The 27,665-nt window shown below is 45.5% G+C and overlaps 6 protein-coding genes across 19 annotated transcripts in view; 2 read left to right on the top strand and 4 right to left on the bottom strand.

The window, feature by feature from the left end:
- LOC148387861 (uncharacterized) overlaps positions 1-1,386 on the top strand; it is a 2,783-nt gene extending 1,397 nt beyond the window's left edge. Inside the window, exon 4 of the mRNA XM_088397271.1 lies at positions 1-1,386. This exon is cut by the window's left edge and continues 113 nt beyond it. Coding sequence (XP_088253397.1) covers positions 1-756 — 756 coding nt within the window. The 3' untranslated portion in view covers positions 757-1,386.
- A 251-nt stretch (positions 1,387-1,637) lies between these two features.
- Positions 1,638-5,795, bottom strand: LOC148387860 (TOX high mobility group box family member 4-like). 4 transcript variants are annotated; one of them, XM_088397267.1, is made up of 10 exons: positions 5,602-5,794; positions 5,378-5,447; positions 5,210-5,275; positions 4,806-5,096; positions 4,131-4,376; positions 3,568-3,876; positions 3,183-3,263; positions 2,380-3,105; positions 2,060-2,202; positions 1,638-1,986 (listed from the first exon to the last, which is right to left on the bottom strand). In XM_088397267.1, exons 3-10 carry the CDS (start codon positions 5,243-5,245, stop codon positions 1,929-1,931), a joined length of 1,890 nt encoding a protein of 629 aa, XP_088253393.1. In that variant the 5' UTR covers positions 5,246-5,275; positions 5,378-5,447; positions 5,602-5,794; the 3' UTR covers positions 1,638-1,928. The 4 variants fall into 4 exon arrangements, with proteins under 4 accessions (XP_088253393.1, XP_088253394.1, XP_088253391.1 ...); XM_088397268.1 differs by having other exon boundaries at positions 5,623-5,790; XM_088397265.1 differs by having other exon boundaries at positions 5,378-5,795.
- A 568-nt stretch (positions 5,796-6,363) lies between these two features.
- Positions 6,364-10,489, bottom strand: tfa (transferrin-a). The gene is made up of 17 exons (XM_088397264.1): positions 10,368-10,489; positions 10,007-10,158; positions 9,792-9,894; positions 9,513-9,704; positions 9,309-9,438; positions 9,148-9,203; positions 8,801-8,964; positions 8,522-8,675; positions 8,296-8,456; positions 7,969-8,065; positions 7,873-7,893; positions 7,599-7,763; positions 7,356-7,506; positions 7,192-7,259; positions 6,934-7,115; positions 6,653-6,845; positions 6,364-6,578 (listed from the first exon to the last, which is right to left on the bottom strand). The coding sequence occupies exons 1-17, from the start codon at positions 10,420-10,422 to the stop codon at positions 6,532-6,534; spliced, it is 2,091 nt and encodes a 696-aa protein (XP_088253390.1). The 5' UTR covers positions 10,423-10,489; the 3' UTR covers positions 6,364-6,531.
- A 3,346-nt stretch (positions 10,490-13,835) lies between these two features.
- Positions 13,836-18,944, bottom strand: ubxn7 (UBX domain protein 7). The gene is made up of 11 exons (XM_088397269.1): positions 18,815-18,944; positions 17,342-17,495; positions 17,184-17,248; positions 17,044-17,109; positions 16,605-16,717; positions 16,237-16,383; positions 15,997-16,087; positions 15,758-15,888; positions 15,148-15,637; positions 14,887-14,966; positions 13,836-14,660 (listed from the first exon to the last, which is right to left on the bottom strand). Exons 1-11 carry the CDS (start codon positions 18,918-18,920, stop codon positions 14,499-14,501), a joined length of 1,605 nt encoding a protein of 534 aa, XP_088253395.1. The 5' UTR covers positions 18,921-18,944; the 3' UTR covers positions 13,836-14,498.
- Positions 18,945-19,139: 195 nt separating this feature from the next.
- On the bottom strand, positions 19,140-23,400 carry ppp1r7 (protein phosphatase 1, regulatory (inhibitor) subunit 7). Of its 8 annotated transcripts, none has more exons than XM_088395982.1 (12): positions 22,899-23,204; positions 22,712-22,812; positions 22,212-22,307; positions 22,025-22,080; positions 21,821-21,886; positions 21,549-21,679; positions 21,251-21,413; positions 21,063-21,179; positions 20,839-20,943; positions 20,626-20,712; positions 20,359-20,547; positions 19,140-20,282 (listed from the first exon to the last, which is right to left on the bottom strand). In XM_088395982.1, exons 2-11 carry the CDS (start codon positions 22,770-22,772, stop codon positions 20,371-20,373), a joined length of 1,059 nt encoding a protein of 352 aa, XP_088252108.1. In that variant the 5' UTR covers positions 22,773-22,812; positions 22,899-23,204; the 3' UTR covers positions 19,140-20,282; positions 20,359-20,370. The 8 variants fall into 8 exon arrangements, with proteins under 8 accessions (XP_088252108.1, XP_088252109.1, XP_088252110.1 ...); XM_088395983.1 differs by having other exon boundaries at positions 19,140-19,843; XM_088395984.1 differs by having other exon boundaries at positions 19,140-19,654.
- On the top strand, positions 23,258-27,570 carry LOC148387856 (uncharacterized). 4 transcript variants are annotated; one of them, XM_088395993.1, is made up of 6 exons: positions 23,258-23,403; positions 24,997-25,176; positions 25,645-25,902; positions 25,973-26,071; positions 26,493-26,510; positions 26,689-27,570. In XM_088395993.1, exons 1-6 carry the CDS (start codon positions 23,328-23,330, stop codon positions 26,772-26,774), a joined length of 717 nt encoding a protein of 238 aa, XP_088252119.1. In that variant the 5' UTR covers positions 23,258-23,327; the 3' UTR covers positions 26,775-27,570. The 4 variants fall into 4 exon arrangements, with proteins under 4 accessions (XP_088252119.1, XP_088252117.1, XP_088252120.1 ...); XM_088395991.1 differs by having other exon boundaries at positions 24,997-25,215; XM_088395994.1 differs by lacking the exon at positions 23,258-23,403 and adding an exon at positions 24,139-24,535.
- Positions 27,571-27,665: the final 95 nt, after the last annotated feature.

The raw sequence follows: 27,665 nt of genomic DNA, 5'->3' as shown, positions 1-27,665 counted from the left end.
GCGCCTCAGCCCGACAGCTCTGAGATGCCCGTTAAGCCGGAGCCTCTTCAAGCCTGCGCCAGCACGGCCAAGGGTTGCGCTTACAGCCCGTCCCTCAGCGACGGAGCCGTGACTGCGGTGCCGGTTGGCCTTTGGGAACACGTGGTGACCGCGCCAAAGGACATGGAAAACCTCCTCCAGATGAAGCTGAAACTCACCTCGCCAGACCAAAAGCTGAAGAGTGCATGTACGGTGCTACTTGTCGACGTGCTGAGTGCAGCGAAGATTGGGAAGAGCGGCGGCGGCGAGAAGCGGCCCGTGCCGAAAGATTTGCGACAGCACCAAGGCGTGCACACGGGCCACCGCCTCTGCTGCTTCACGCCGTGCGAACGAGGCGTCTGGCGACTCCAGAAGGTTGTGGGCCACTCTCGCGACGGCTACGCCTGCGGCGCTTGCGGCAATACCTTCAAGCGGCGCAAAATACTTCGGCGCCACGAGCGCTTCCACACAGGGGAAAAGCCGTACTCGTGCTCCAAGTGTTCCAAGACGTTTGCGCTCAAGAAGAGCCTCCGTCGCCATGTGAGATTCCATACAGGGGAGAAGCCGCACAAATGCACGCACTGTGATAAAAGCTTCCGCCTGCGAGTCAATCTGAAAACGCACTTGAGATTTCACACCGGGGAGAAGCCCTACCAGTGCAACTTGTGCGGAAAGATGTTCAGGGTCCTGGGGAATCTTGACAGACACAAACTCAACCCCTGTGGATTTTTTGTGTAGTCATTCCGGACGGACCACGGCCGGCTTCTAGCAGAGACTCGTGCAGAGGTGAAGTCAAGTGTGGTCATGACCTGAGCCCAGAACAACTGTGAAGTCATTCATTTTCCACAAAGGCAAAATGTGACTATTTTGAGATGAGTGGGGCCGCAGAGATCATATTCCTGTGGAAAGTTTCCGTTTATACGGAATCGAAATTTTGCATTCTAACGAGTTGTTTTTTTACGGTTTTACAGAACTCTACGTGAAAGGGGCTATGAACAAATGCTCGCTTCGTCCTCTACCTCAGACAGCAAACACTAAGGAGGTTTCTTTTCGTTTTAAACAAACACTAGCTTTGTGAAGAGTGAACATTTTTGTCAACATTTACAGCTTTTGAAATCCTGAGTAGGGCACATGGTCTTTGTAGAATTCATTTTTATAGTCTGTTTTTGTACTTTAAGAACATTTTGTTTTATTTTGTCCTTGATATGTGCAAGATTGCTTGTCTTTATACTTGAAATGCCTTTGTTTGATATTTACGTCATCATTATGGAACACATGTATGGTTGAAGAATTATTACGCAGAAATACTACCATTTGTCTTTTATAGATTGAAATAAAAAAATCTGTTTTCATATTTTTATATCCTCATCCTCATGCTCCTTTATTATGTCTGTATAGTAATATACTAATTGGCAGCGAATGTCAGACTGTCTTGCTTTACACACAAAACAAACTACCTGAAAATAAGCTTCATTTCCTCAATAAACACCATACACACTTTCTTCCTATCACAGCTGGAAAAAGCGGACTATACTTTCCATACAGATTCCTACTCACATTGTCACTGAATAGGAAGCATATCTACCCTGCCTCCAGAGTCAGACAAATAAACCATTAGACTAGGAGCAACTCTTTTATAAATTCCACCTACTGATACCAAAATACTTATTATTTCCAGAGAAAAAGACTTAACAATTGCTTTTATCATTATTAAAGTAGCACAAAAGACGCAGATTGAACAACACTGGATGCTAGAAAAAACACAAATCCTGGTGCCTGACTACAGGCCATCTCATCTTCCTATTGAGGAGAAGGCAGAAGACTGGCAAGATGCCAGCGCAGCCCGCATCAATCCTTTTAACAGTAGGAATGTCCAATTTGCAGTACAACGCTAGTTGATCATCTGCAGCTTATTTTACCGTTCCCATGGTCTGGTTCCTGATGGAGCACCAAGCTTTGAAAATATCACTGGGGGGGAAAAAAAAAAAAAAAATGTTTTTAATGTTGCAAGTGCACTCAAACGTTCATATCCCAAACTCACCTGCAGTGAGAGGCCACACACTCGTTACTGCAATATTCTTTGTCCCAATCTTCACTCTCTACAGCCGGGTTGGTGCAGCCGGCCCTCACGCAGACACACGGCGCCGAGGCATCTTCACACGACTCTGTCACTTCCATTTCATCCTGAAACATGAGACGGAAAAGCATTGTTAATGTCATGATCATGTGTGCGACGCGACGTTTGTCAGCTATGAAGCGGCCTCGGTCACAAGGACGCTTCAACTGCGCGAGTTTGTTTTGGATGAGGCCACATTTGTTGATTTTCACGGTGATTCGGAAAACACCCAAATGAACACATACCTCTTCCGAAGGCAGCACCTCTGACACAACCTCGTCGTCATGCTGACCTGCTGCTGAAGAAGTCACCACCTGCACTCCTGCTAAAAGTGGGGCTCCAGAAACTGTTGACGTCACAGCAGGCGTGGCAGGGATGATGATGGACTGTGCGTCTTTTCTCTGCAAAGAGGCGGGAACTATTTTGATCTGAAGCGGAGGCGGAGGGGCAGCTGTGATGGACACAGGGAGTCCTGCCGCACTTCCACCCTCCCGAGGTTTGGCCAGGAGTAGGCGCGGCGGCGCTGGCGCCATCTGTTGGAGTGGTGGCGGCGGGGGCGCGTTCTGCATCTGCTGCAGGGGTGGCGGCTGGCGAGGGGCGCCGGTCACCACCAGGGTGGGTTGCAAAGTGTGGAGGCCACCGGGAAGCAAGGTGACAAACTGGCCCCCCGCCTGAAGCATGTGTTTGGGAATTAGGATCTTGGTGATGGTCTGGTGGGGTGGCGGCGGCGGAGCGACTGCCGCAGGGGCCGGCGCTGGGGCCACCGCTGTTTTGCTTGCGCCCGTGCGCGATCGAGTCGCCCTCTCTGGGATATCCAGAATAATGTTGGAGGCACAAATGTTGGTGATGGTATTCTCTTCGACGTTATTTGCCGGACGGACGACCTGGTGACTAGGGGCAAAGGGGACGGCTGCAGGGGCTTGGCTGACATCGGGCAGAGGTGGCAAAGGTGCAGTCTCGTCACAGGCAGGCTGAGGTATGAGAAGCAAAGAAAAAGAAAATGAGGAAAATCAGGGAGCTGAATGCTACTCAATCGACCTGCTCGTACCTTTGACAGTTGACTGGCTCGATAAGCTGCCAGCGCTTTTAAATATTCCTTCTTGGCAGCATCCGTTTTTTTTTTATACACCTAAAATAAAACACATGAGTGAGTGAGTGAATCAAATTCATACATTTTGACCTCCTGGAGTGCATTTAGTTCGTTTTAGTGTCCTTCGATGACACTACCACCAAATTGTACAGATCATTCCAAAGCGTTTCATATCGCAGGATAGTTATGTGTGTATTATTGCCAATGTTTTTTATGTGACATTTTCATAAAGCACTTTTGTCTGAACAGTTACAGATATGAAGATAAATGAGCAATTTTTCGTCCCTTATTCCCTTCACTTGAAAAATAGACAAATCAAATATATAAGCACGTGTAAACACACCTGTTTCTGCTCCTCGGCCAGGCTGTCCCACATGGAAGCCACAATCTTTGACACCTCTCCAAAAGAAGCGTTTGGATTCTGGCCCTTGATAGCAGCTTGGGTGTCTCGAAAAAACAGAGCATACGCAGAAACCGGCTTTTGTGGTTCGTTGGGGTCTTTCTTGGGCCGGCCTGTTTTGGAAACTGTCGCTGATGCGGCTGCTGTCCCTGCGGCCCTTTTGCTTGTTGCCAGGGAGACTGAGGACTGGACGGCTGGACGGGAGACTGAGGGTGAGGGCAGAGACATGGGGGAGTCTACCAGCACACTCTTCTGTGAGAAAGACACAGAGTGTAAGTTAGTTGCAGGACCAGTGAGAACATCACCCTTCATCGTACGTCAAAATAATACTGAACTGGGTTTCCTTTTTTCTGCTTAATCTTCCTGGGATGCAGCGGAGCAACCTGTCTTACTAGTTTTTTGTGACACAAGCCATTATTATTGGGTCAATTTTTTCCTTTAACTTGCGTGCTCAAAGTTGACAATTATCAAGGATCTTTGGCAATTCAAATGAAGGTTTCACCCACCTTGAAGTCATCCATATCCTCATCTTGTAAGGAGCCAGCTGGAGAAGGTGTCGTCGACAGTGGCGGTTCTGAGGTCCCTGAAGGAGGTCCTGTGTATTCTCCTCCTAGCCCCAGCACTAGCTCCGTCTGGTTAATCATGGACAGCTGACCACTTCCTAATAGACCATGAGCGATGTCGGGGAGTTGAACATCAATGGTCATTGGAGACGAGGTGGCAAAATGGGAGCCGCTGCTGTTACTCAGCTCCTGAGAGATAAATCATATCAAAGTAGAAAAGAGAAGACTTAGGCAACGCAATGACTAAAAAAGCGTAATAGGTTTTGAAGCATCGTCTAATTCATTTGGCAAAAGATCAAATGAACTGTATTCCGTTGGGACACGTGGCTAGCCCATATACGCTTGCTGACTGCTTATCTTGACGGTTGGCCTATGCCTGTTGCAAACTGAATAGTTGCGTCCAAAATGATTCATACCTCAGGAGTGTGAATAATTTCAGGCTTGATTGTATATGTAGAAATATTGCGTTTGGTATCGATGGTGTCTATAAATATGACATGTCAGTGGAGGTATAAACAAATGGACACCCGGGTACCATACACATATAGAGATCTGGTACATCTCAAGTGAATAGCCATGTGAGGAAACTCAAGTGTTTTTATGAGGTGAAGAGAATACCAATGATGAGGAACTGAGAAGGGCTCCTCCATTCGCCTGTGCCATGGGCCCCATGTTGAGATGCTCCAGGTCTTGGGAGCCGGTGTTCACAAAGGGGGATGCAAAAGACGGATCGTTGGCTTCCACCACCAGGTTGTCAACCAGGTTATGAGGACCCGAAGGTCCCACGGTGCCATCTGACAACTCGAAGTGAGAAACTGCTTCACCAATATTTAGGGATGTGTCTGGGTCGAGTGAGATGGGTGGAATCTCAAAAACTTCATCACCAAGACTGGGGGTGTGGAAAGTCTGCTGTTATGTGAAAATAAAACAGTTGGTTGTATGGTGGTTAGAAATTGCGCATATCGTGGAAATACGTCTGGGTTAGATATCAAGCTAAAGGTCCATATCTTTGATTCGCTTACCTCAGCGGACAAAAAGTGGTGAGCACCGCCACCCATGGTCAGGTAACTGTCGCTGCCCTCTGGAAACTGAAACGAATGCAAGGTTGGGGTTAAAAGACACGTTTGACATATACACAATGATTCAAGTTGGGTTTCTTTCAGACTTATGTTAGCAAACAAACGTGTTACCTTATTTTCCTCGGTGTAGCCACCATATGCTTGGCTATCCAAAAACTCTGAATTAACATTTTGAGCACAACTGTCAGAAAGCCCAGAATAAAAATTAAGGTCCATTTTGAAGCAAAAATCCCCCGATGTTTTACATTGATCGCGGATTACCCAACAATAACGAAATGCTAGTAGCTAGCTAGCTAGCTGGCTAGCTAGCCAGCTAACTAGCCAACTAACCTAACCTTATGAAAGTCGAATGAGACCTGAGAACGTTTGTGATGTTAGGGTGACATCAGCCAGCCACAGTGATCATTCGATGTCACAGAGATTTTGTGTTGAAGTCAAAAAAGCTCGTGAGCGCTCAAGCTCTTGTCGTACGAAAAAGCCATTCATCTGGCGTAAGCAACGTGAACAGACAATTGATAGTTCAGGGACCGTCGGAAATCCGAAGTCCTCACGTGACGAGGGCTCGAAATCTATACAGTGCTCTTTTTGTCATGATATTAAAATAAAGGGAGAGTTTGCAAAACAACAAAACACCTTTTGCTATAAATGTTTCGTGACCCCTCTTAGCACTCAAAAACAGCAGTTGAACTCATCTCGCTATAATGAATGTACACATACGTAGTACAATGCTGTACAAATTAAATGTACACATATGACCATGTTGTACAAATTATATGCCATGATTTTGACTTTTTGCTGTTGCAGCAACACTCCCACGGCGATATTAGAATTTATTTTATTGTTGTCACTCATCTGATGCAGTCCATCGGGCCATTCTCCATGAATACACGACCTGACTGTGTTGTGTCTGCATGTGTTGCCAATAGCTTTTAAGAACCGGGGCTAATGTCTGAACTTTTTACACCATATGACGAATACAAAGGTGCGGCTTTAGTATTGACACACTTAACGGGGCAGAGAAAAAGAAATACGGAATAAAAGAACTAGGTTGACTAGAACACTAACGTGGTTTCTGGTAATGATTCAGAGCACGAGTCTGCAAGGCATTGGAAAAGCTTTTATTTGACAAAGGAGGTACCAAAACAGTTTGCAAAATGTTCTCAAGAGCGATTCTTGTAAGAATCTGTTTTCTACATGGCTGCTGAGATTAGAGAAAATGGACAATAAGGTATCAGTATGCATTGGGGGGGGGTAGTTTGGGCCATCTAGTTTGTCGTCTGACAAGTGTGGGAAGTGCACAGTTTCTCCAGATCTGTAGGGGGGGAAAAGGAGTCAGTTTACAAACAAACTTTGACAGAGATTTAAAAAAAAAAAAAAAGTCCACACCTGGAGTGGAGTCGCTGCACTGCCTCAGTGAGGTCATGGCGTTCACGTAATCTGTTCCCAAGAAGCTCTTAAAATTGCTTCCGCTTGGCACCTCCTGCAGACACTTGGTGGAGTCTTTGAAAAGCAGGTTCTTATCAGGAGCGGACTCAAACAGTTCAAAATTGCTATCGCTGCCGCCTCTGCCGAACCGGTCCTAGAAATGAAAGAAGTCGTGTAAAAATGACCAGCCCTGCCATCATCAACTTCCGGGGACAATCTCGAGGCTGTTGAGCGTGTCCTACCTGCTGCTCTCGCAGAATGGCGACAACGTTACCGCGCGTCTCGGGACGGGTCACCACAGCGTGCGCTGGAGTTATGGCCAGGTGGCAAGACTCAAAGTCGGTGATGGGCACGGGACCCTTGGTGGGGCAAATCAGCTCGTAGTCACTGCTCAAGACACCTTTGGCCCACTCTGCACCTTTTCCTGCAATGGAGCACAACGATGAGGCCCCGGGTGGGTACCGGTGATTGGTTGGTGGGAGGCTTGAGCATGGCATTACCGTCACTGTTTTCCGCAACGATTGTGTGTTTGATGAAGGCCACGTCGCCGGCACCCTCAACGAGACATCTGGAAAGAGGAAAAGATAGCGCGATCGAGCCTCCGTCCTCTAAAGCAGCCGTTGAGGACGAGGGTGACAGAAAGGAGACGAGAGGCGACTCGTACCTAAAGGCCCCGACGTAGCCGTAGTACTGCTCTTCGGAACTGGCTTGGCATTTTGACTTGTCATCCACGGCTTTGCCGCTGCCTTTGCACTGAGCGCAGAACGTCGAGTCGGCCGGAGATCCCGGGGCGCAGCCGCTGCTGAAGAACTTGCCTGATGAGACGGGACAGAGACAGCCGCCGCCCGTTTATAGCCTACACTCAACAAATTGGATGTATTGTCACATTTTACACGCGTGTACTTACTGAAGTCGCAGTCGCCGGTCTGTTTGTGGATTTGACCCATGGGAATGTTCCAACCGGCGGTTCTGCCAAAACCTGTGTGGCAAGACTTCTTCCCTCTCAGGTTGGCCCAGGTCACCCCAGAGCCCTTCTTCACCACAGCGACGGCGTAATAGGAGGAGGCTGAGGCTAGACGCACGGACGCACAGTTTATCAAAATACGTGCAAGTTGCTTCTTCATGTGCCCATAAGTGGCACCTCAGCAAGTATACTGGCAAAATGGAAGAAATTCTTTTACCTCCAGCCTGGCTGCACTTGGCTGTGAGAGAAAAGAAAACATGACTTGATACAGATTTTATGATGAAAGAAAGAAAAGAATTGAATCTTAATTTACCTTCATCGTACTGCTCCACCATGGCTGGAACCAGACCACACTGGCCAGCAGTGTACACCTCTCCTCCATCCACCGCCATTGCGTCGGCATCCTTGCTCTAAAATAAAAAAAGGTTGACTTCCTGGCCAATTTCAAGCGTGGTCTGTCAAACTTTGCGCACATTACAAAAGACACGCAAGTGAGTCGCAAGTGAGAATTCCTAAACCGATCAAACTTTGACTGTGCTATTGATGAGAGAAATATTGAGCCTTTCCCACGTTTGCTCATTCTGGACATTGATTCTTAAAAGCACACACAGACAGGCATCCACTGGTGTTGTCATTTTACCATGATCTTCTTCATGCACTCTTCCACAGAAGGGGCTGTCTGGCATAAAATTTTGTCTTCACCATCCACCAGGCTGTTGCTGGCCCAACTGTCGCATTTGCTCGTCTCTTTCTGGCCCACGGCACACCAGGTGATGGAGTTTGATCCGGCTGCAGTCACCTCTGAAAGGAAGAGCAAGCGAAGTCGTTTCAAAGAGTTCAGCTGATTGTTTGACCGTTGTCGTTACCTTTGTTCAGGGAGCGCACGATACTCATGTAGCTGGCGCCGAGATATAGGAAGGAGTTTGTGTTGGCAGGCAACCTGACCAGCTTTTCAGTGGAGTCTTTGAACATCAGATTCTTGGCGGGTGCGTACGCTTCAGAGGAGAACAAGTCAAAGCCCTGTTTGAAAATAAAACAGAATGAAGCATCGATCTTCACAGCTTGGAAGCAGACCTCAGTGGCCGGGCCCGGGCCTTTTGAATTCAACCACAACCGCTGTCAAAAGCATCAAGTGTTGGTCATACCTGGACTGCGGTGAGGCTTTTCCAGATCAATTCTGCCAGCTCCGGGTCTTGGCGAGTGACCACGGCGTGAGCGGGTACCCGGGCCAGGTGGCAGTTTTTGTAGTTGTCAATGGGTGCCCTGGTGTTGTCCGTGCACAACAGCTCGTAGTCAGCCTTCATGTTGTCTGTAATAGTGGGGGGGGGGGGGGGGGGGGGGGGTCCCATTGTAATTGAGCAATTATCCGACAGTCCACTTCTACACATTCAGAGCTATGTTGGTCTTAACACAGCTATTTCAAAAAATAATTGCACAAGATTACGCTAGATAAGTCTTGGCTCACAGCTTTAACATGATGAAAGGACCTCACCTGGTACAGTAAGATGCTTGACAAAGGCCACATCTCCGGCATTTTCAACCAGGCACCTAGGAAAAGATTTCAATGAGTGGATGAACCGAGTTGGAAAGGCGGATACAACAAAAGAGATTTAGCCTCGAATAAGCAAACTTCATTGGGAACAATGTACATACTGGAAGGCGCCACCGTAGTCATAGTAAGGTTCGTTGTGAGACCGCGAGCAGTCTCCCTTGCAGCCTTTGCACAGTGGGCTGTTCGCCATTGCACCAGGGGCACAGCTTGTTGTAAAGAATTTGCTCACCGCTGTGTCGAGAGAAAAAATAAAATGAAATCAGAGATTCAAAATAGCCGGTGTTAAAAAAAAAAACATCACTCACCAGACTCAAGAGTCTCGTCCTCAATGCCGCCCCACTTCAGCAAGTCCATCTTAATGAGCGTTCCGATGGGGATGTTCCATCCGGCAGATTTTCCCAAGCCAGTGTGGCAGGACCGCTTCCCTTGCAGATCTCGGATGTTGAACCCGGAGCCCTTCTTGACCACGGCGACAGCGTAGTAGCAACTATCTGACGCTGAGCAATGAAAAGATTTCTCGTTTGAAAACTGAAGGCATCTTATTGGGCAAATGTCATGCTTTATATTGTTTGCTGTTGACTTACAGGCACCGTAATCCTCAGCGATTATGGGATGGAGTTTGTAGTTCTCCAGTCCAGCAGTGTAGATGTCTCCTCCATCCAATGTGATTGCGTCTGCTGTACCGTCCTGATGACAAAAATGCAGGACTCATACCTAGAACTTTTTTATTGTGGGGCAGCTATTCGAAACACTCTCGCACCATGCTGTTTAAGACTAAAATAAAACAATGCTAGCTCACATGAATGGCCATGATGCATCCCAGAGAGTCTGATTTCTTGACGCAACTGAAGACTGGCGCCTTGACGGCCAGATCCGTACACTTCTGGTGCTCCTTGTCCGACTTGACGCACCACTTCACATGCTCGGTGGGGGCCGAGAGAGCAACAGCTACTGCAGAAAAGGGACATTACAACAAGGCAAAGTAGTACATGAAACATCTAGTAAGAGTACAGTAGCTTCTAGTAAGGAAAAGCCAATATAAGCCTTTGCACGTTGATGTCCTTGTACTGGTATATGTCCCGTTGAATGGGAAAAAGAGCAGACCGATACATGGATAAAGGCCGGTGACTAAAAGTACTATTCAAAACGTCGCCATTTACCCAAGTAGCCGAGCAGCAGCGCAGGGCGCAGAAGTGACGAGAGGAGATGCTTCATGGTGGATGGTCTCCGGGTTAGCGGAATGAGTTGCAGTCAGAGCGTCCTTTTATAGCCAAGCTCTTGACTTGAGGAGGGAGGGAGGGAGGGAGGGAGGGAGGGAGGGAGGGAGGGAGGGAGGGAGAGGGAAGAGAGAATGGATGGTTGGTTTGCTCAGGTTTCCCCACTGGCTGCGTGCGTGTGTGCATGCATGCATGCTGGCCTCTGTGTGCTTTGCCTGGCACACACACACAGGCAAATGATATCGAGCCTCCAAGTGTGTTAACATATTTAATCAACTAAATTGCTCCAGCATGCCATTGGGACCCACCGCTGTGGAAAAACGAGAAAACGTTTTGACAACAAAAGCCAAACATGACCTCACCACTTACTGCGTGACTTGTTCTGAGCGCCAGCACGTGGAGAGGAGCATCACTTAATTGCACATCACTTCTTTTCGATCTTGGCCCACTTTGTTGCAGGTGGGAGATGGATGGAAGGGCGCTCCTAGTGGTGCCCAGAGGAAATGAAGGAGAGCTGTCCTGGCTGCACACAAGATGAGTAAAGTTTTGAATTCCAACATTTCGACAGCCTTGACTATAAATGTCCTAAATTTTCACATTAGCGTCATGTATAGGTCATGAAATATATATATATTTCAATTAAATTCCATCGTTTTGAGCTGGATCCATTTGAATGGCCATGATTCACCATCATCTGACGTATGACATCAACTCATTGTAATGACGAGTGAAATAAGGGCTAAGGCCAAAACGAAAAGTGTTTGCCGTAAACAGAACTTTGTATTATTCCACAATGGCGTGCTCAACTCATGAAAGGCTGTGTTGCATGTGGCCGTGTTTACCGTGTCAACATCACCCGAGAAAAGAACTGAAAGGTTCACAAGGCCGCTTTGGTAAATTGAACGAGCAACACTTCCCCACTTTGTTCTCCATGAACAAATATTGGACAATCAAGCCAGATACGTTTCACAATTTGACCTCGCATTAAGTCAACACCGGAACGATTGCGCCGCCATTCCGATAAAAAGCTTAACTTGCGACAAAATGCCACTTAAGATGTTGACTTTGGTTTTAGTGTGTTCATAATGATCCACAATTTAAAGAGGTCAAGTCAGGACGTTGAGAAAGACCATTTTTACACTAGGTACTTCCTTCTTCTGTTTAAGAGAGACTAATGGCAAACTCATACAAAGCAAAAAAAAGCCACTCACTTGTTGAAGCAAGACCGATTTATCGGATTGCAGTATATGATTAATCTCGGTGAATATCCTGTTGGGAAAACATTCAGGCCTGACAATTATAAACAATGGCAAGCAGATCACACACAAGGGTAATTTGGTGTGCTTAGAGTGTGCTAGAGTGATTTGGCCTTCCTTCCGAATTCTGATTCAAATGAGAGAAAACACAATGTCGCTAAGAAATCATGAGCAATTATCGCGCGGTGTTTGTCAGTAGTGATTTTCCACGATGATCTGCTCGGAAAATAATTGGGTCGTCAATAAGCGGGGGTAAAGACGTGTTGGGCCAGATTGAATCATTCTGCTGAGTCAGCAAAGCCCTAATGATCAGATAGCTGTAAAAGGATTACCTTGAGTAATTGTCTTTGTGGTGTGTGTGTGCGTGTAGTATGATTTTTTTTAGTGTGACATTCATGGCTGACAATTTCCATGTGTGCATGTTGCGTAAATAGAATTAACCAACTAGGATGTGCCAATTGCTCAGGCTGCCACCGTTGCTGGCTCTACGGATGTCTTCACACTTTCCTTTCACTTGATGTGTTTCTAAAAGAAAGAAAGAAAGCAAAACGCTGGATTTTCTGATGTCGTAGCAAATGAGCAGCATTCCGAAAGCTGTAGAGAACGTGCTGTTCTAGAAAACAGGAACGCTACTTGGGACTTTTGCATGGGTAGGAGTGAGTGTAAAGATTAAAGGTGAGTCAGGTGATTCATTTGGAAAGTTTTCGCACAAAAACAACACTTGATTGCACAACTCAAAAAAAACCCAGGCAGACGTTATCACTTGTGAAGTAAGATGCACACATAGCGACTTTCAACATGATTGTAAAAAGCATAAGCCGAATAAGCTAACAGTTAGCTTAGCTTAGTCTCCTCCTTTTGTAGTGCTCTGTCACCTTTAAAATGTTTCACCAATTTCTTTTATTTAATCCCCAGAACAGCTACGGAATGTGCTCAGACCAGACAAAATGTCCGCCCTTGCACAACTGTGGACTCTTGTGTAAAAAGCGGCCGTGGGCAACTTCTAAACATTAACTTCCATTGACATAATTTGGAGAATCAGCCGAAAGGTCAAAGGTGGACCCCAAACTGGGGTCAACACTCGCTTATGCAATGGCAAACCCACTGAACGGGGTCTGAGGTTCCCGCCTTATTGATCCATCTCTTGTCTAATTTGTTGAAAGCAGGACATTTGCTCAATGACATCATATTGTAGATGCAAACCTAAGGCTGCATAATGGCCGTTTGGATAAAAACGAAACAATTGAGACAATGTGGTTGCATAAGTGTGCACACCCTCTTAACTGGGGATGTGGCTTTGTTCGAAATGACCCAATTCCATTGCAACTCGTAATAAACGGGAGTCAGTACACACCTGCCTCCACTCAAAATGCCTGATTGACGTTCAGTTGTTCCAAAAAGGCTTTTTCTGACTTTTTTTTCCCGTCACATCTTAAGCATCTGCCAAGAGAAACAAAAATATTAAGAGAAACTGAAAAATCTGACAATTTAAACAGGGGTGTGTGGACTTTTTCAATGCACTGTGTGTACTTTCAACGTTATATCCGAAGGGATGCCATCAGTATGAAGTGATGAAAACACTCAAGCCTAATTAGTTGTTTCCGAATTCCAAATCTGTTTAACTGCATGTTGCATTTGGATGGTGTTTGGAGATTTTATTATCAAAGGTGCTGGTTGGCCTCCAGCAACTTTTGTTCACAAAAAGCCCTCATGAACAGTCATTTGTGCACAGTGAGGGGTCAAGTCCTCTATTTGGACAGCTGAAAGTCCCTTTCATTTTTTTTTTTTTTTCTTTTTTAGCAGCAAGTTCCAAAAAGGATGACGACCTGTTTGCTGTTGGAACACGTAAATTGGAACGTATTGATCTAAGGCAACACTTTGAACACGCTGAACAACTTGTAGAGTTTGCAGATCCGTAGAGACGTGTGATGCTGGGGTAAGCTGTGACGTTCTCCCGGAGCTTTTAATGTTGATTCCATCCATCATCATCATTTGTGGACCATTTGCTTCTTGCGTATTTATTTTAATCATGAAATATTTTTTCCTGTGCCCAAATGCACAAGTCGAATACACCTCTATAAAAAGAAAAAGGTGTCAAATTTTGCATGTGGAATTTTTCTTCCGAGTTAGTGAACAAGACACCAAACAAATGAGCTTTGGTTTTTGGTGGTTATATTTTATCATGGGTGTATTTTCTTGGCAACATATAAAAAGAAGTAAAGAAAGAGAGGAAACAATGTCTAACTGCATGACCTCAGTGTATGTGTGTGTGTCTCTAAGCCATCTCTGTACAGCAAAGGTCCAAGCGACTGATGAGACGCACAATGGCCTTCAGTCGTTCTGTATCAAAAAGTTGGGCTTTACACAAAAAAAAGTGACACGTCGTCCATTAGTCTCTAATCGAGCGATACAAACGCGAGTAAAAAGCTGATTGATGCACTCGTCTTTCGAAATGCCACGATTGTGTCTGAATGAACGAATGCAGAGGAGAGAGCCTCTATTCTCTTGTGTCTCGGAACGGCAAATAACGATAAGAGCAACTCGGGAGTCTTCTCTGCTGAAGCCTGATACGGGGGAATTGGATGGGGCCGTGATCATTACCAAGGTCATTCTATTCCGATGGGCCTGGAATCCAGGGGAAAATAAAGACCTGAATCCTATTAAGAACTCAAAGAGTTGCCGGCATCCGGTACTGGCCAAAGGAGCCGGCCGGCATCACGAGAAGGGAAAGGAGAGCCTCCTAAACCAGCATGAGCCTCCACCAACCCGGCCCCAGACCCTCTTAGTGTCCACGATGGTCGGTTGAGTCCGCCACAGGCTAGTTCCTCTCCTGCACAAACACCGTTTCCTGCGGACAAAGCCCCGCCTCCTGCAGCGTGATGTCATAGTCCAAGTGGGTGAGCTTCCGCCGCGGGAAGTTGGTTACGAGTTCGAAGCATTCGTTGGGGTAACCTTTGGACTGCACGTGTCTCACCAGCGCCTTCAAGTCACATAGCGTCATGTTAGAGACAACATCACGAGCAGAAATACGTACAAGAGCATAAATAATTGGGATGCTCAGCGAGCGAGGGGCGCTTGAGTTGTTTTTCCACATTTTACATGACAGCCAACTAGCCAAATCAAGTCCCAACACACTGACTGGCCCTTTGATTCTTTTAGAGATTTTGGTTTCATGTTATTTCAGTGAGGAGGAGGACAATGCTTACCAGAAGTTTTGCTTGAGAAGACAACGATATTTGCTCTCTTTGTCCATCTGGGTAACGAAGCATCAATCTGGCCTTGGGACCTGTGTAGGAAATATTTTGGTCATTTAACACTGTCAACAATAAAGATTAGAATTTCAGGCATTTGAATTACATTATCGTTGTCTTGTATTTTATGATGTGTTCAAAAATGAAGGGAAAAATCGGCATTGGTCAATCGATGAATCGGTCGGGCCAGAGTACTCATGTTTCAAGGAACCGTACCATTGTCTTCAGGACAGTGGTCTTCAGGGCTTTTGGATGGCCCCACAGCATCAGCAAGCGCCGCACACGAGTTCCCCAGCGCGTCCGGGTGGCTCTGACGAAGCCCGGCGAGCGACGGCTCCAGGTGGTTCTTTTTGCTCTCCTCCTTTTTATGACTGTGGTTGTTCTCTTTAAACGGAGATTTACGATGACAGGAAGACGTACTATCGGGATGCAGGCGATGCTGGGCGGGTCCGGCCGTGGGGGCGGCGGACGTGGGATGTTTGCTGCCGGAGCTTTTCTCTTTCTGGGCTTCCGGCATTTCACCGTCCGAACCGTCGACCGAAATGAGTCCCTCGCTGTCGGAGAAGGGCTCGGCCTCTGAGTCGTCCTCCGACCTGGGAGAGTCGGGGACGTCGGGAACATTGGAAGAGTCGTAGTGCGTTTCCTGTAGGGAGGCCCGGATGGCGGCCTCCAGCTGGCTGTCTTCGCTGGCATCGATCAGACTCTCCTAGAACAGAAAACAAGAGCGCAGCTGTTAAAAACAATCAAGAATGAACAAAAGCATACGGGGAAGGGGGAGGAGGGGGGGTTGCTCAATAGGGTTTGATGGGAGAAATGAGAGACCCACAGAGCGAGCTCGTTTGGCGGGCGGTGCCGGGCAGGACGGCCCGTCCAGCTGCCCGTGTTGTGCCAGAAAGCCGGTGGCCTGCTCCAGGAAGGACGCCACATCCAGCTGGTTCCACTCCACCATTTTTTGACCTAAACGGCCAAACAGAACGGCGTGGTTCACAACAGTATTGGATCCCATCCCACTATGCGAGATGTGACGGCGGGTCTCGGCTTGAAACAAAACGGCAAAACACATACCCGTGCGGGGATCCAAGATGGAAATGTACGGAAACTTGTTGAGTTTATAAAACTGGATGTACCGTTGCCCCTCTTCACTGTCGTGATATACCTGCGACAATCATTGAGACAAAGACTGGTGTTAGTCCGCTCCGTGGTAGGATCTTGCTTGTCAGTAGTAAAAGTAATCACAAGCTCTTTTGTTCTGACGGCCGACCGTACAAGCGCCGAGCAAACATCGACGTGAAGCCGCGTGCATACCTGCCAGAATATAAAGTGCTCTCGAATGATGGTCTTGACGGCGTCGTTACTCCACACGTCTCTGTTCAGGCACTGGCAAGCAAAATCTTGAACGTTCTGAATGTTGATCATCAACCACTTGTTCTCCAACTGGCCGCAGTCTTTTGCCTGCCGGGGACCGTAAAGACACAACAGCCGATCCCATTGAGACAACTGGCGATGTGATTTGAGTGATGCCTTTGTGCTAAATTGAATATGAAGACATCAAATTCAAGGCCTGAAAGTTTGCCACGATTCTGTTTGCAGCACGCCCGCCCGCCCGCCTCTGAGTAAAGGTCAACCAAGAGAACGGAGGCGTGTGTCGTGTAGGTTTGTATGCGACTCCTCACCGTCTCAAAGCTGCCTTTGTGCATCAGCTCAATGGGAGGACGGAAAAGGTCTGCCAGGGTGCTCAGTTTCTTGTCCACTGTGCCACCGTTACGCAGCTCCTGTTCCTGGCGGACTGCAAAGAGATGGCGAGCGAGTGAGAGGATGAAAAGAGAAGTCACTTGGGGGTTAAACAACAAGATGTGCATGCGAGGAGCTGTAAGTAGTATCGTTGTCCACTTGGGGTCACCATTCCCATGTTGCGCACTATAATATTGGTGACTTGGAGTGTGACTTTAAAGGGCGGGACCTGGCCTGGTGAATGACATGGGCGCCAGCAAATCAGAGTGTAGAGTTATGAGGTCAGGTTAGCAGGTAGCTGTTAGCTGGCGAAACGTTACGATCTTTTATCGATTGATTTACGTTATTCGATCAATCGTTTCAGCCCTCAAGATGACTCACTTGTTTCTGTTTGGAAGTCTCGAAAGCCGTCAAATATGGATCGGGCCGGTCTCCTTCTCTTTGGCACTGAAGGTTCACAAGACACTCCAAAACTTACAATTTGCTTGCAAGGATGATGTGATGAAAATGCAATGGAATACCTCCAAAAAGTGGCTCCGGCTCCACAAGTATGTCCTGCTTCTGGGGAATGGGTGCTCGTACTTCGCTAGGACCGCACGAGAAAAGAAAAAAGCATCCCATCACATGGAGCGTTATTTACAAGCGAAAAATAAAGTTGGAGATGAAGTGGAGCACTTACTCGGTAGGTGGAACTCTGCTGCCGGATGCTGCCGAACTGGAGCTCGTGCTGGGCTCCTCGGCCACCACGCCACCGTCCAGAAACATAGTCACTGCCATTTCCAAGTTGTTGTTGCATGCTTCCAACATATGCTTTCCTACACTCTCTGTAGCCCCTGGTGAAGTATTCAAGGAGGCACATTATGGATTTTACAAAATTTAAATTAGCTCAAAGCTGTCTTAATAAGACATGTATGACTTGCTTTGGTTAACTGGTGGAATCAACTCCTGTTGGTGAACCGAGCTTTCTTTAACTCTACCGCACCAACACCACTGGTTAGTTTAACCACACAACGAAAAGACGTAAACAGTGCATCATGAATGTATGCATAATTATGCAGCTCCTTGTGGTGTTCTAGCTTTGGCCACCAGGGAGCAGCAAACTTCTTGCATACAGGAATGCATACCTGTACATATAACAAAGGGTTTTTGTTCTTGGATCAGGATAGCGGAGTTTTACGTATGCATTATAAAATGTGTTATAAAAATTAAATATATTAAGTGGACGTATTTTTCACGCGTGCATGTATTTTGGCCATCATTAAAATAGCATTTTTTTCATACATCTTGCTGGGAACTGGCGGAGAGCAAAGCGTGGTCATTCCCCAACCCAGTAGCGCCGAGAAATTGTGGCCCCATTTAAGGAGCCCAACCCTGACTTCAGGTTAAAACGTGAAATTCATCACGTGGTAACATGATGTCACGGGTAAAAATGCTGCAATAAGTTACCGAGCATTTATAATGTGTTACTATTGTCGTGGTTTTTAAACGTTTCCTGCGCGGCAGTCGTTTCACACTTCCGCCACTTGCCGCGCATGCGCATTCTAGTCTCCCAACATGGAGTGGTAACCCATCAAACATGTCTACGTAAAATAAAGTTTACACACTCTCTAGTCGATTTTTTCCCGTGCACAAGAGCAACCGTTAATGAGGTGTGCGGATCTCTAAGGTGCTTGTAGCAGAATTAACCGAGACGCGTGTGGTTTTAATGCCAGTCACATATTTTTTTTTTAAAGATAACAAGTAGTGGCGCACTAGACGACGATGATGAAGGCAAATGTTTGACTTCCATTCTGCAATTACGCACAACAGGCGATGTCTAAAAGTGGCAGAAACCCCCCCCAGCTACGGGCTCCCCATTAGTAACTTGTAACTTTCTACTAAGCACTACGTAGGAGAGGTTAAATTGCGCTCTAAAGGTTTAGGTTTTGCACCCATTCACGAGTGGAGAGTATTTTATTGGAGTTGGCCAGTTAACACGAGCTGTGCTTTTTTCCCCCCACTGACTGACAGCGGAGGAGCCCCAGCCACATTTAACGTTCCTTCTTGCAACAGCGCACGCATTTCTTTATCAGTCTCGACACCGGGAGCCGTTCCCGCACGCCCACCACACACCATCCGTCGAATTAGACTGGAAACCGAGTCTGCTTTTTACCTGTTATCGCTGTGAATTGTTGTATTAACCCGTTCAACACCAGGGCCGCGGTGTCTCCGTGCGCCGCCATCTTACCGCCACAAACAACAACATAAATGTCGCGCATGCGCAAACGACACGGTTTTTGCCTTTCAGCCTGGCGCGAGTGGTGGCGAGGTATTGTGGGAGTCGTAGTTATTTTACGGAAAAAGTAACTAACTACTTTTACAAAGGAGTAAAAAATATATTTCTTTTCCAATATAGTGTAAAGATTCAAAACTTGTCCTCAGCACGTATAAAAACGTATTTTCCACCGCTGTCAAAAATCAAAAATGAAAAGCAAAACTTTATAAAGTAGTAATACTATACATTTATTGTTGTTTGCATAATACATTCCATTTCAAGTCTCAAAACCCTGTGGTGTCGATTATTTAAACAACAAATGGCATGTCAGATGAACTCTTTCAATGTCAATTTAAGATCACTTGATTTAACCACTTAAATTCACTGGCAACACACACATTAATTCTTTCAATCCATGACTTGACATTGTGAGTCCCTTAAAACCAAGCGTAAAATAACAACTCAAAATGTGTACAACTTTTAACGCTACAAAAAAAATCTGTTTTAGCCATGATGTCAAATGAACAAAGTGGGGTCTATATGTATACATGGATCAAATCTAGTGCTCTCCAAGTTATTTCAAAGAGACCACCACACAAACAGCCCCTCAGTTTTTTTAGTTGAGTGCAACTGTCAATAAATAATACAGAATGTCACAGCAGCATCTTTAAACTCATCATCCATTCTCAGAGCTGGAGGTAAACCAGTAAAAACCTTTGTGAAGCACTCCAAACAAATCTGACAACAAAACAAGCAAAAAAAAAACAAAGTTGTGATGGGTATTACACAAAAAAGGGAAAAATTATTTACCATCCGAGATAGACACAAATGTTACATTCTTGCTAAGATTTATTTTGACGACAAAGGTGCCACTTGGTCGTAAGATGAAGTGATGAGGCGAGCCTGGGGGACATTTGTCGCATTTTGCTGTAAATGATGTCAACAACACACAAACAAAATTTGCAAATAAGTTTCAAATGATGCATCTTCAGATTTAAAAGGAGTTATTAGGAGTTAGGGAGTTATTTCAATAAGCTAACTACAGGCTGGGCAAATTGTTGATTGTATTTATCACCTTCCAAGTGTGTAGCTACTTTTGGGCCGGCGCTGGCTTGACTTCCAACTTCAATTTGTTCAATTTACTCTCACATCAAATCCTTGTTGGTGAGCGGTCCGATCCCTCTTCCCTTTTAGCGCTTTCAAAATCAGACAAATATGTCAATTGGCTACATGATCGAAAATAGCAAAGTGATTGATTGGATGCTACTTGACAGTTCATTCCCAGTGCCATAATGAATACGTTCCCATCGCATGGATGGACTTGAGAAGAAGCGCATACTTTGAAGCTGCACCGTCTATTCTGTATCTGGAGCGAGAATGATTCGGTGAGTGGCGAGTGGCGAGTGGAGGTGCTGCTTGATGCTGGGGCGGACGGCGTGTACCATACTGCAGGCTTAAAAGCGGATGAAGGTGGCGTCGATCTGGCGCACGCTGGGCAACGCCAGCATGATCTTCCGCCGGTACTGCGGGTCCTTCTGCAGCGGGTTTCTCTCCAGGTAGACCGTCTCCAGGGATTTGGCGTTCTTCAGCTCGTCCAGGTCCGACCAGTTGTCGATCTGGTTGTCGTTCATCTGAGGGAGGGCAGCAGCGGCGCTAGTTTAGGACATTTTGCAAAATTATGTTTTGTGGGAGCCTTTTCAGAGTCCTACCCAGAACTCCTGCAGCTCCGTCAGATGGCCAATATTCTCGATCTTCTTCACTCTGTTGGCTGCAATGTCCAGAGTCGTCAGCTTTTTCTGAAGGGAGAGAAAGTCGAGCTGGGTGAAAGCGGAAAACACTTTGCAGTAGCGGCTGTTGTTGTCGTCCATTCCCGCGAGCAGCAGAGTGCACAATGGAGAGCTTTTGGCGTTTGCTCGACTCACATTGTTTTCCAAGCCCTCGATGACCTCGATGCCATTGTGGCTGAGGTAGAGCTCTCGCAGGCTGACCAGGTTCTGCAAACCTTCCATTTTAGTAATCCGATTACTCTGAACGTAAAGGCAAAGAAGTTGGAATACATTAGCTTTCGGCTGCTCGGTCCAAACACGTCTACCCCTGGAAGCGGTCCTGACATGCGAGAAGCTCCGCTTCAGCCGGTGCTGCTTACCTGAATGCTTAACACAGTCAGGCTGTGTAAGCTGTCCATATTCTGCAGCTTGGTGATTTTATTGGTGCCGAGGAATAAGCTTTGCAAAGACGTGAGCGTATCCAGGTTCTCTATGACCTGCCCGCACACAGGAAGGCCAATGACAATGCAGTTGATGGACACATTGGCGAGCATGACGACAAACATACTCGAATGCGATTGGAGCCCAGCTCCAGCATTTCCAGGCATGGGAAGTGACTCAGGTTGGCGATGGTGCCGATTTTGTTGTGAAGCAGGAAAAGTTTCTTCAGCCGAGTCAGCTGCTCCAAACCTTCCATCTTCCTCAGAACGTTGAAGGACACATCCAGCTGCCTACAGTTTGGGGGGGCAGAAATGAAACATCAATTGACACTGTGCTCAGAGTCCAGCTCCGAGTCCAGCTCGTCGTGCCATGGCGACCAGAGCCCAGGGGTTCACTATTACTGTACAATTAATACTCCAACTTACTCCAACTGAGTGAGCTTGTTCAGGTTCTCCAACTTGCGGATTTGATTGTCATACAAATCGAGCTCTCGCAGTGAGTTCAAACTGTCGAGATTTTCAATTTTTTTAATCAGATTCTGCCGTAAGGAAAGGGTCTGTGAAGACAAAGAGAAAAGTAGATTGACAATGCTGCATTTTTGGTGTTTTTCTATTTGTATTCATATATTTATCAAATTTGGTGATAAATGTTAGTGTTCATTGAACACCAACCCTTTCTGAATAGATTATGGACTTACTTTTGCTTTCTGGAGCACTTCCAGTCCTTCAATTTTTCCGATACGGCAATGAACAAGGTCCACATCCTGTAAAAAAATAAGTGATAAATAAATCTAGTCATTTCATACTGAGGTGAAGGGGAAAATCCACAACGGGTTTAGGAGGATCCCCAGTTGTGTGTGTGTATGTGTGTCAACACGTCATATCAAACAGCTTCCACTCACCTCCTCCTCTGGGTCTAGGATGATGGTGTCCATGTCAACGGGAGACTCTTCTTTATCTAGAGGGAAAGAAATCACAACACATGAGTGGGGGCTCTGCTTTAACATCCATCCATTCCTAGACTACAGGACCAGAAACATCGCATGCGAGAGCTGCCGCTGATTGGGTGAATGTGTTGGGATGACATACTCGTGGCGGGAGGCTGATTAGGGTCCATGTCGCCATTGATGCTCTTCCTCCTGGTCTCGTCGTCGCCCGATTCCTCTGACTCTCCCCTTCGATCCACTACAAGTCAAGCACACAAAATAGAACCATAATGCTGTAAAATTTGCTTACAATTCCTTAAAAGAAACAGATTTTTTAGTACTATTACAATCCTGTTCAATTTTTACACCAGGATCGGTAAGCTTTCGACGGTGTGGGAAAGGAGTTAAGAAGTTCTGGGGTATTAGGAACATAACTAGGTCCAAAGAAACTAACATCATCATTGTGGGAAGTACATTTGCACCTGGGGAGCGGGTAAAAAGGAAATAAAATGGGCCCTAGAATGGAACCTTGGGGCACTCGATGTAAAGGTGGATGAGGAAACAGGCTCCAATCATTCATCCTTCCTTTCATACCATCCTTAAAACTGTCATCCCTTCCGTGTTCTGTTTTTTTCTTGTATAGCATCCACTTTCACTTCCTACCATCCTTCGTTTCAAACCGTCCTTGTTGTCCACCCTTCCAGTCATGCTTCCCTGCGACCATTCTTCCTACCCTGTTAACTTTCGTCCCAGGACACTGTAATCTTGAAACGAAAGCAGTGACATAACACAAAGGAAACACCACCCTGGCTGATCATCGTTAGAGATGGAATACAGCAACAATTTGTACCGATTGCTTAGTGTGGGTGTGCTCCCATCATTCCGGAGCAGCCTGTTTTTCCGTCCGTCGTTCGCGTCGTTAAATTGCCATACATACTGCGCGTTGTGAAACAATTTGAAGAAGAACGTTCCCTACACCATTACCTCCCCGATATGCGCCGACTTGTCACGCCGGGATCGAACATGGATTATTGGGGACAACGTGGTCCAGGTTCGGCGTCAGCCAGCGAGCCTTGTTGTTAGCACGATAGCTAGCAAACGTGGACTGAACATCTGTTATACACACGGAAACGACACTTCGAATACACTTGTGAGGTTGAAGCGTCGCTCGTCGTCATAAATGACATGAACCTAGTTGCTTGTGGTTACGGGTCGGCGGTGTGCCGACATTATTTACTTACCTTCCATTTCTTGGGGCTCTACAACAGACAGGGAAGCCATGTTTCCTGTAAACACTCCTGGCAACGGCTCAGCCAATCAGAAGGAACTTACGTACTGCGACGGCGCACCGCAAGGTTGCGCCACTAACACGCATTAACGCGGATTCTTTCTAATAATAATAATAATAATAATAATAATAATAATAATAATAATAATAATAATAATAATAATAATAATAATAATAATAATAATAATAATAATAAACATTTTGCGAGCTAGTGAGGATAGCTGATTCTGAAAATCTGAAAGTCATCGACACTCTTTTTTCTTAAGTATTACTAGCCTTTTTTTAATTTACCATGGCAGATGCTCTAGCAGGGGTGTCAAACTTATTTTTGTCGCGGGCGGCATCATAGTCATAGTTTCCTTCTGAGGGCCATTGAAATTGTCAACCCAAATGTGCGAATGTCTCATATTATATATAGTGTAGACTGCACAACAAACTAGTGAATAACTAGATTAAGAACTAGTTTACTAGTAAGTTGTAATGTCCCTACCAAAGCTTAGACCAAACCTACGCCTTTGAAAACAACTAATTTAAAATTGTTTTTAAATGAATGCTACCACGGCGTAGTGTGCTGAAATATTCCATTAGTAAATATAGATCTTCGCTGTATTGAAATAAGACAGTAAATATTGGTAGGGACTATTTTGTATTCCCCAAGTATTGGTTGTGATATAGTATCCCTACCATCCCTCTATAAACCTACGCCCATGGTTTACACCACCTAAAAATGTCTTAAAGTTTCATTCTGTTATTCTTTCTGTTGCTGCGAGAATTTTGTGGTTGAATTTCTTGTGGTTTGCATGCTGGCGACTAAATATAATAATGATTCTGCGGAACAATATTATCATAGTGTCAGGCAAAGTAAACTTGGTTTCTTGTAAATATATGAAGCTAAAAAGTCAACAGAAGGTTTTCAAACCTGCTGTGCTAATGGTTAGTCAATCAATCTGGGCGGAGATTAATTGTGCATTCTGCGCTCTCAGCCAATCAGAAGCCATAATCGGGAGTTTTCGTGACAAAACCTACAAAACCGCTCTTGATAATCGGAGCAGAACGATGCGCTCCCTTGTCAGTGTCTTTTGTTTACTATCGCGTCGAGTCTTTTGCTTCCACTTTGGGACTCGGAGCGATGCAGTTCGGTGACATTCTCGTGTTTGGGATCCTGACCCATCTATCATTGTCTCTGCCAGGTCCAGTGGGTGAGAAACTTTTATAACTCACTCATTTTGATCATTTAAAACAAATTATTAAAATACAAATTTGAGATGATACAATCCTGATGTACAGACTCGTTTAGCTGTTATTGCTGTCGGGTGTAACTGAAGTGAATATTAACTGCTATTAAAATTAGAACGCGCAGAGATTCACGCAGGTGTGTTCGGTAAAAAGAAAGAGAGAGGACTTAAAAGACAATAAAACAGTCAGAAGCGAAGTCGAAACTAAAGAGGATGTAAACATCCTCTCATCCTGCAGAGACAAAAGACAATAGAACAATCACAAGTGAACAAGTTTTTTTTTTTAATATATATATCATTAACCGTTGTCAAAATAAGTTTTGGGGCATTTAAATAGATCAACTTTGTGGCTTACTGAAAGTTAAATCTCAACTCCCATTCAATCCCCACAACCTGAAAGCACCTTTCTTTCTCTTTCTGTTTAGACACTGCCGTAGTTCAGCTGCAGCAGTGGATGGCGACGGGGGCACGGCCCGTCTCAGAGCGGGTCCTCCTCAACGGGATCCCTTATACTGGCGCCACTCGTCAAGTTGACGCCATCATTCAAAGGATGTTGACTGATTCCAACCATTTGAGGCTCCTCGCCAACCAGATTGCGTTATCGAGTGAGACATCAAATGAATCGAATTCCTTTGGCGTCTTTGGTGAGGCATGCCGGGCTCGTGGTTAGGAAGTTTGCTTCATAGTCAAGGTTCAAAGTTCAGCTCTGACCCTTCTGAGTGAGGTTTTGCAGGGTACTCTGACTTTGTCTCTCATTCTCAAAACATGCATGTTCAATTCAATGAAGGCTACATCAACCAAAGATGAGACTAAATGGTTGCTTGTCTGAGTTTGCTACTTGCGACGTGTCCGAAATCAATTGGGACAGGCTTCACCTCACCCGTCACCTTAAGGAGGGCAAGCACTAGAGAAAACGGATGGATGGATGGATGGATGGATGGATGGATGGATGGATGGATGGATGGATGGATGGATGGATGGATGGATGGATGGATGGATGGATGGATGGATGGATGGATGGATGGATGGATGGATGGATGGATGGATGGATGGATGGATGTCTTTGTGGACAGGAAACCACACGGTCCTCCGTTCCCGTGACTGCATTCTGGAGGGCTTGGAACTGTACTGGGCCGACAGGGTTTTCTACGACGGGTTACCCTATCTGTCCCAGGACCGCGGCGGGGCCTGGATAGCTCACACGCCGCAAGCAACGGCTCTCAAAGCGTCATGGGTACAGGCTTTGGAGAGCCCTGGGAGGGAGGGGATCTCCCTTCGGGACCAATGTGTCAACCTAGTGCAAAAGCTGGACCTTTCTGGGGAACACTCAGGTGGAGTACACCTACGTTTTTGTTTGTTTGTTTGTTTGTTTGTTTGTTTATTTATTTATTTATTTTTCAGTTCCCGGGACTCTGATGCCTCATTTTCTTATTCCAATCTTGAGTGTACTGGCTTTTATTGGGCTCATTGCTCTCAGCGTTTTAATCTCCAAACAACAAGGTGAGCGAGTTGTTTACGTTCTTTCACAGTGATTGATGTATAATTTGTTTTGTCTATCGTAATATCAGCAGCCTTTGGGGTATTGGTTGGAGTTTATTTGGTGTTAAATGTATGTTGGGTGGGTAAAACAAGCAAAGAATGTTTTAACTTTTTGGGACTTGTTTGTGGTATGGCTTGAGTTTCTTCTGATGTAGAACTTGTACATAGCTCAATCAAAACGTGTGTGTGTGGGGGGGCGGGGGGGGGTCAGTGATTATGTTTTAAAAGAACTACTGAGTTCTATCCTTATAGTAAGACTCATTCCATGCAATGTCATTGAATGCAAAATCAACTTTGAAGTCTCGAGTAATTTGTCTTGCTCTCCTGCGGAATTCAAAGAATGGTCATGTGTCTTTTCTTTTCTTTCTTTATCTCCTCTTAGAGCGCCAGTACCCCGGAGGTAAGAAAACAACATTCTTTACAATTCTCTATGAACAGCACTGGATGGAAGATTAGTGCCAAAAGTTGAATATTTTGTGCACTCTGCACACATTAATTTCTTGTTACTGTTTTAACCCGGCTTGTTGTTTAACTGGAGCAATTGGTCAACCCTGTGGATCATCTGTTCTCTCTTGTAGGTGTTGTTGGTTCAATTGTACACTACCCCAAGGACATGGCAGATTTCCATGCAGGAAAAACGGGCACCGCTTATCAAACCTTATGATTCAAAGATAAAACTAGGAAAGTACGTAGTGTACTGTGAAACAGCCCAATGGCTTTACTTGGATGACATTTGAATGAGCCAGCAGGTGTCGCCGGGTTTTTCCACTCTGTGATGATGACAAAGCAGCCACGCCTGCCCAAAAACTTTTTAAGAATTTATTTATCTTTTTTCTGCCTTTCTGTAAAGTTTGTGTGCACTCGCAGCCAACAATGAAGCTCTACTGAGGTGGACACACCAGCCCGATTCCCCATTCCATACACCGGCTGTCAAGTCAGACTTTGAACCAAAAATGACATTTATCTGCTCCACTAGATGGACAACTTTTAATGCACTTTATCATGTCTGTGTTTATCAGACTGAATATTAATGAGGAATTGGGCACACTGTAAACACATTTGTTAAGTCATTCTTTTGTTTTGTTTTGTGTGCTGAGTGAAAAGCAATGTTGTTTCACACCAAATGTTTAATACCAATTGTCAAAGTCATTTTGGCTCACCAATCTCAGCCTTTCTACCAAATATTGAGAGATGTAAAATGTAGGGTTTAATCTTAGATACATCAACCGAATTGCTAACATTGGGTTTGTAATTTTGTAAATTGAATTCAAGATCGTTTTATTGCATGCTGATGTTAAATCAAAGTTGAATGTGGGCAACACAGATGAGCTCACTTTTCGCCTTTCCAATGAAATGAGCCATTGCCCTTTATTTATAGACCGATAGAGTTCAATTGTGATGATTCACTTGTTAAAATGTTCTACATTGATGCACATTCATTAAATTGCTTTTGCAATGACTGCCATTGTTTAAATTTTTTGGGTGCTGTTTTACAAGTTCAGTCAATTTTTTTTATTAGATTACAATTAGGTAAGCCTGGAACATATTTACTAAA

This window comes from Syngnathus floridae, chromosome 14 (genome assembly GCF_059516105.1).
Source record: "Syngnathus floridae isolate MCC-2025c chromosome 14, RoL_Sflo_1.0, whole genome shotgun sequence".
NCBI classification, from domain to species: domain Eukaryota; kingdom Metazoa; phylum Chordata; class Actinopteri; order Syngnathiformes; family Syngnathidae; genus Syngnathus; species Syngnathus floridae.
Note: the sequence above shows the minus strand (reverse complement) of the source record. Positions and strands in the feature narration are given on the sequence as shown.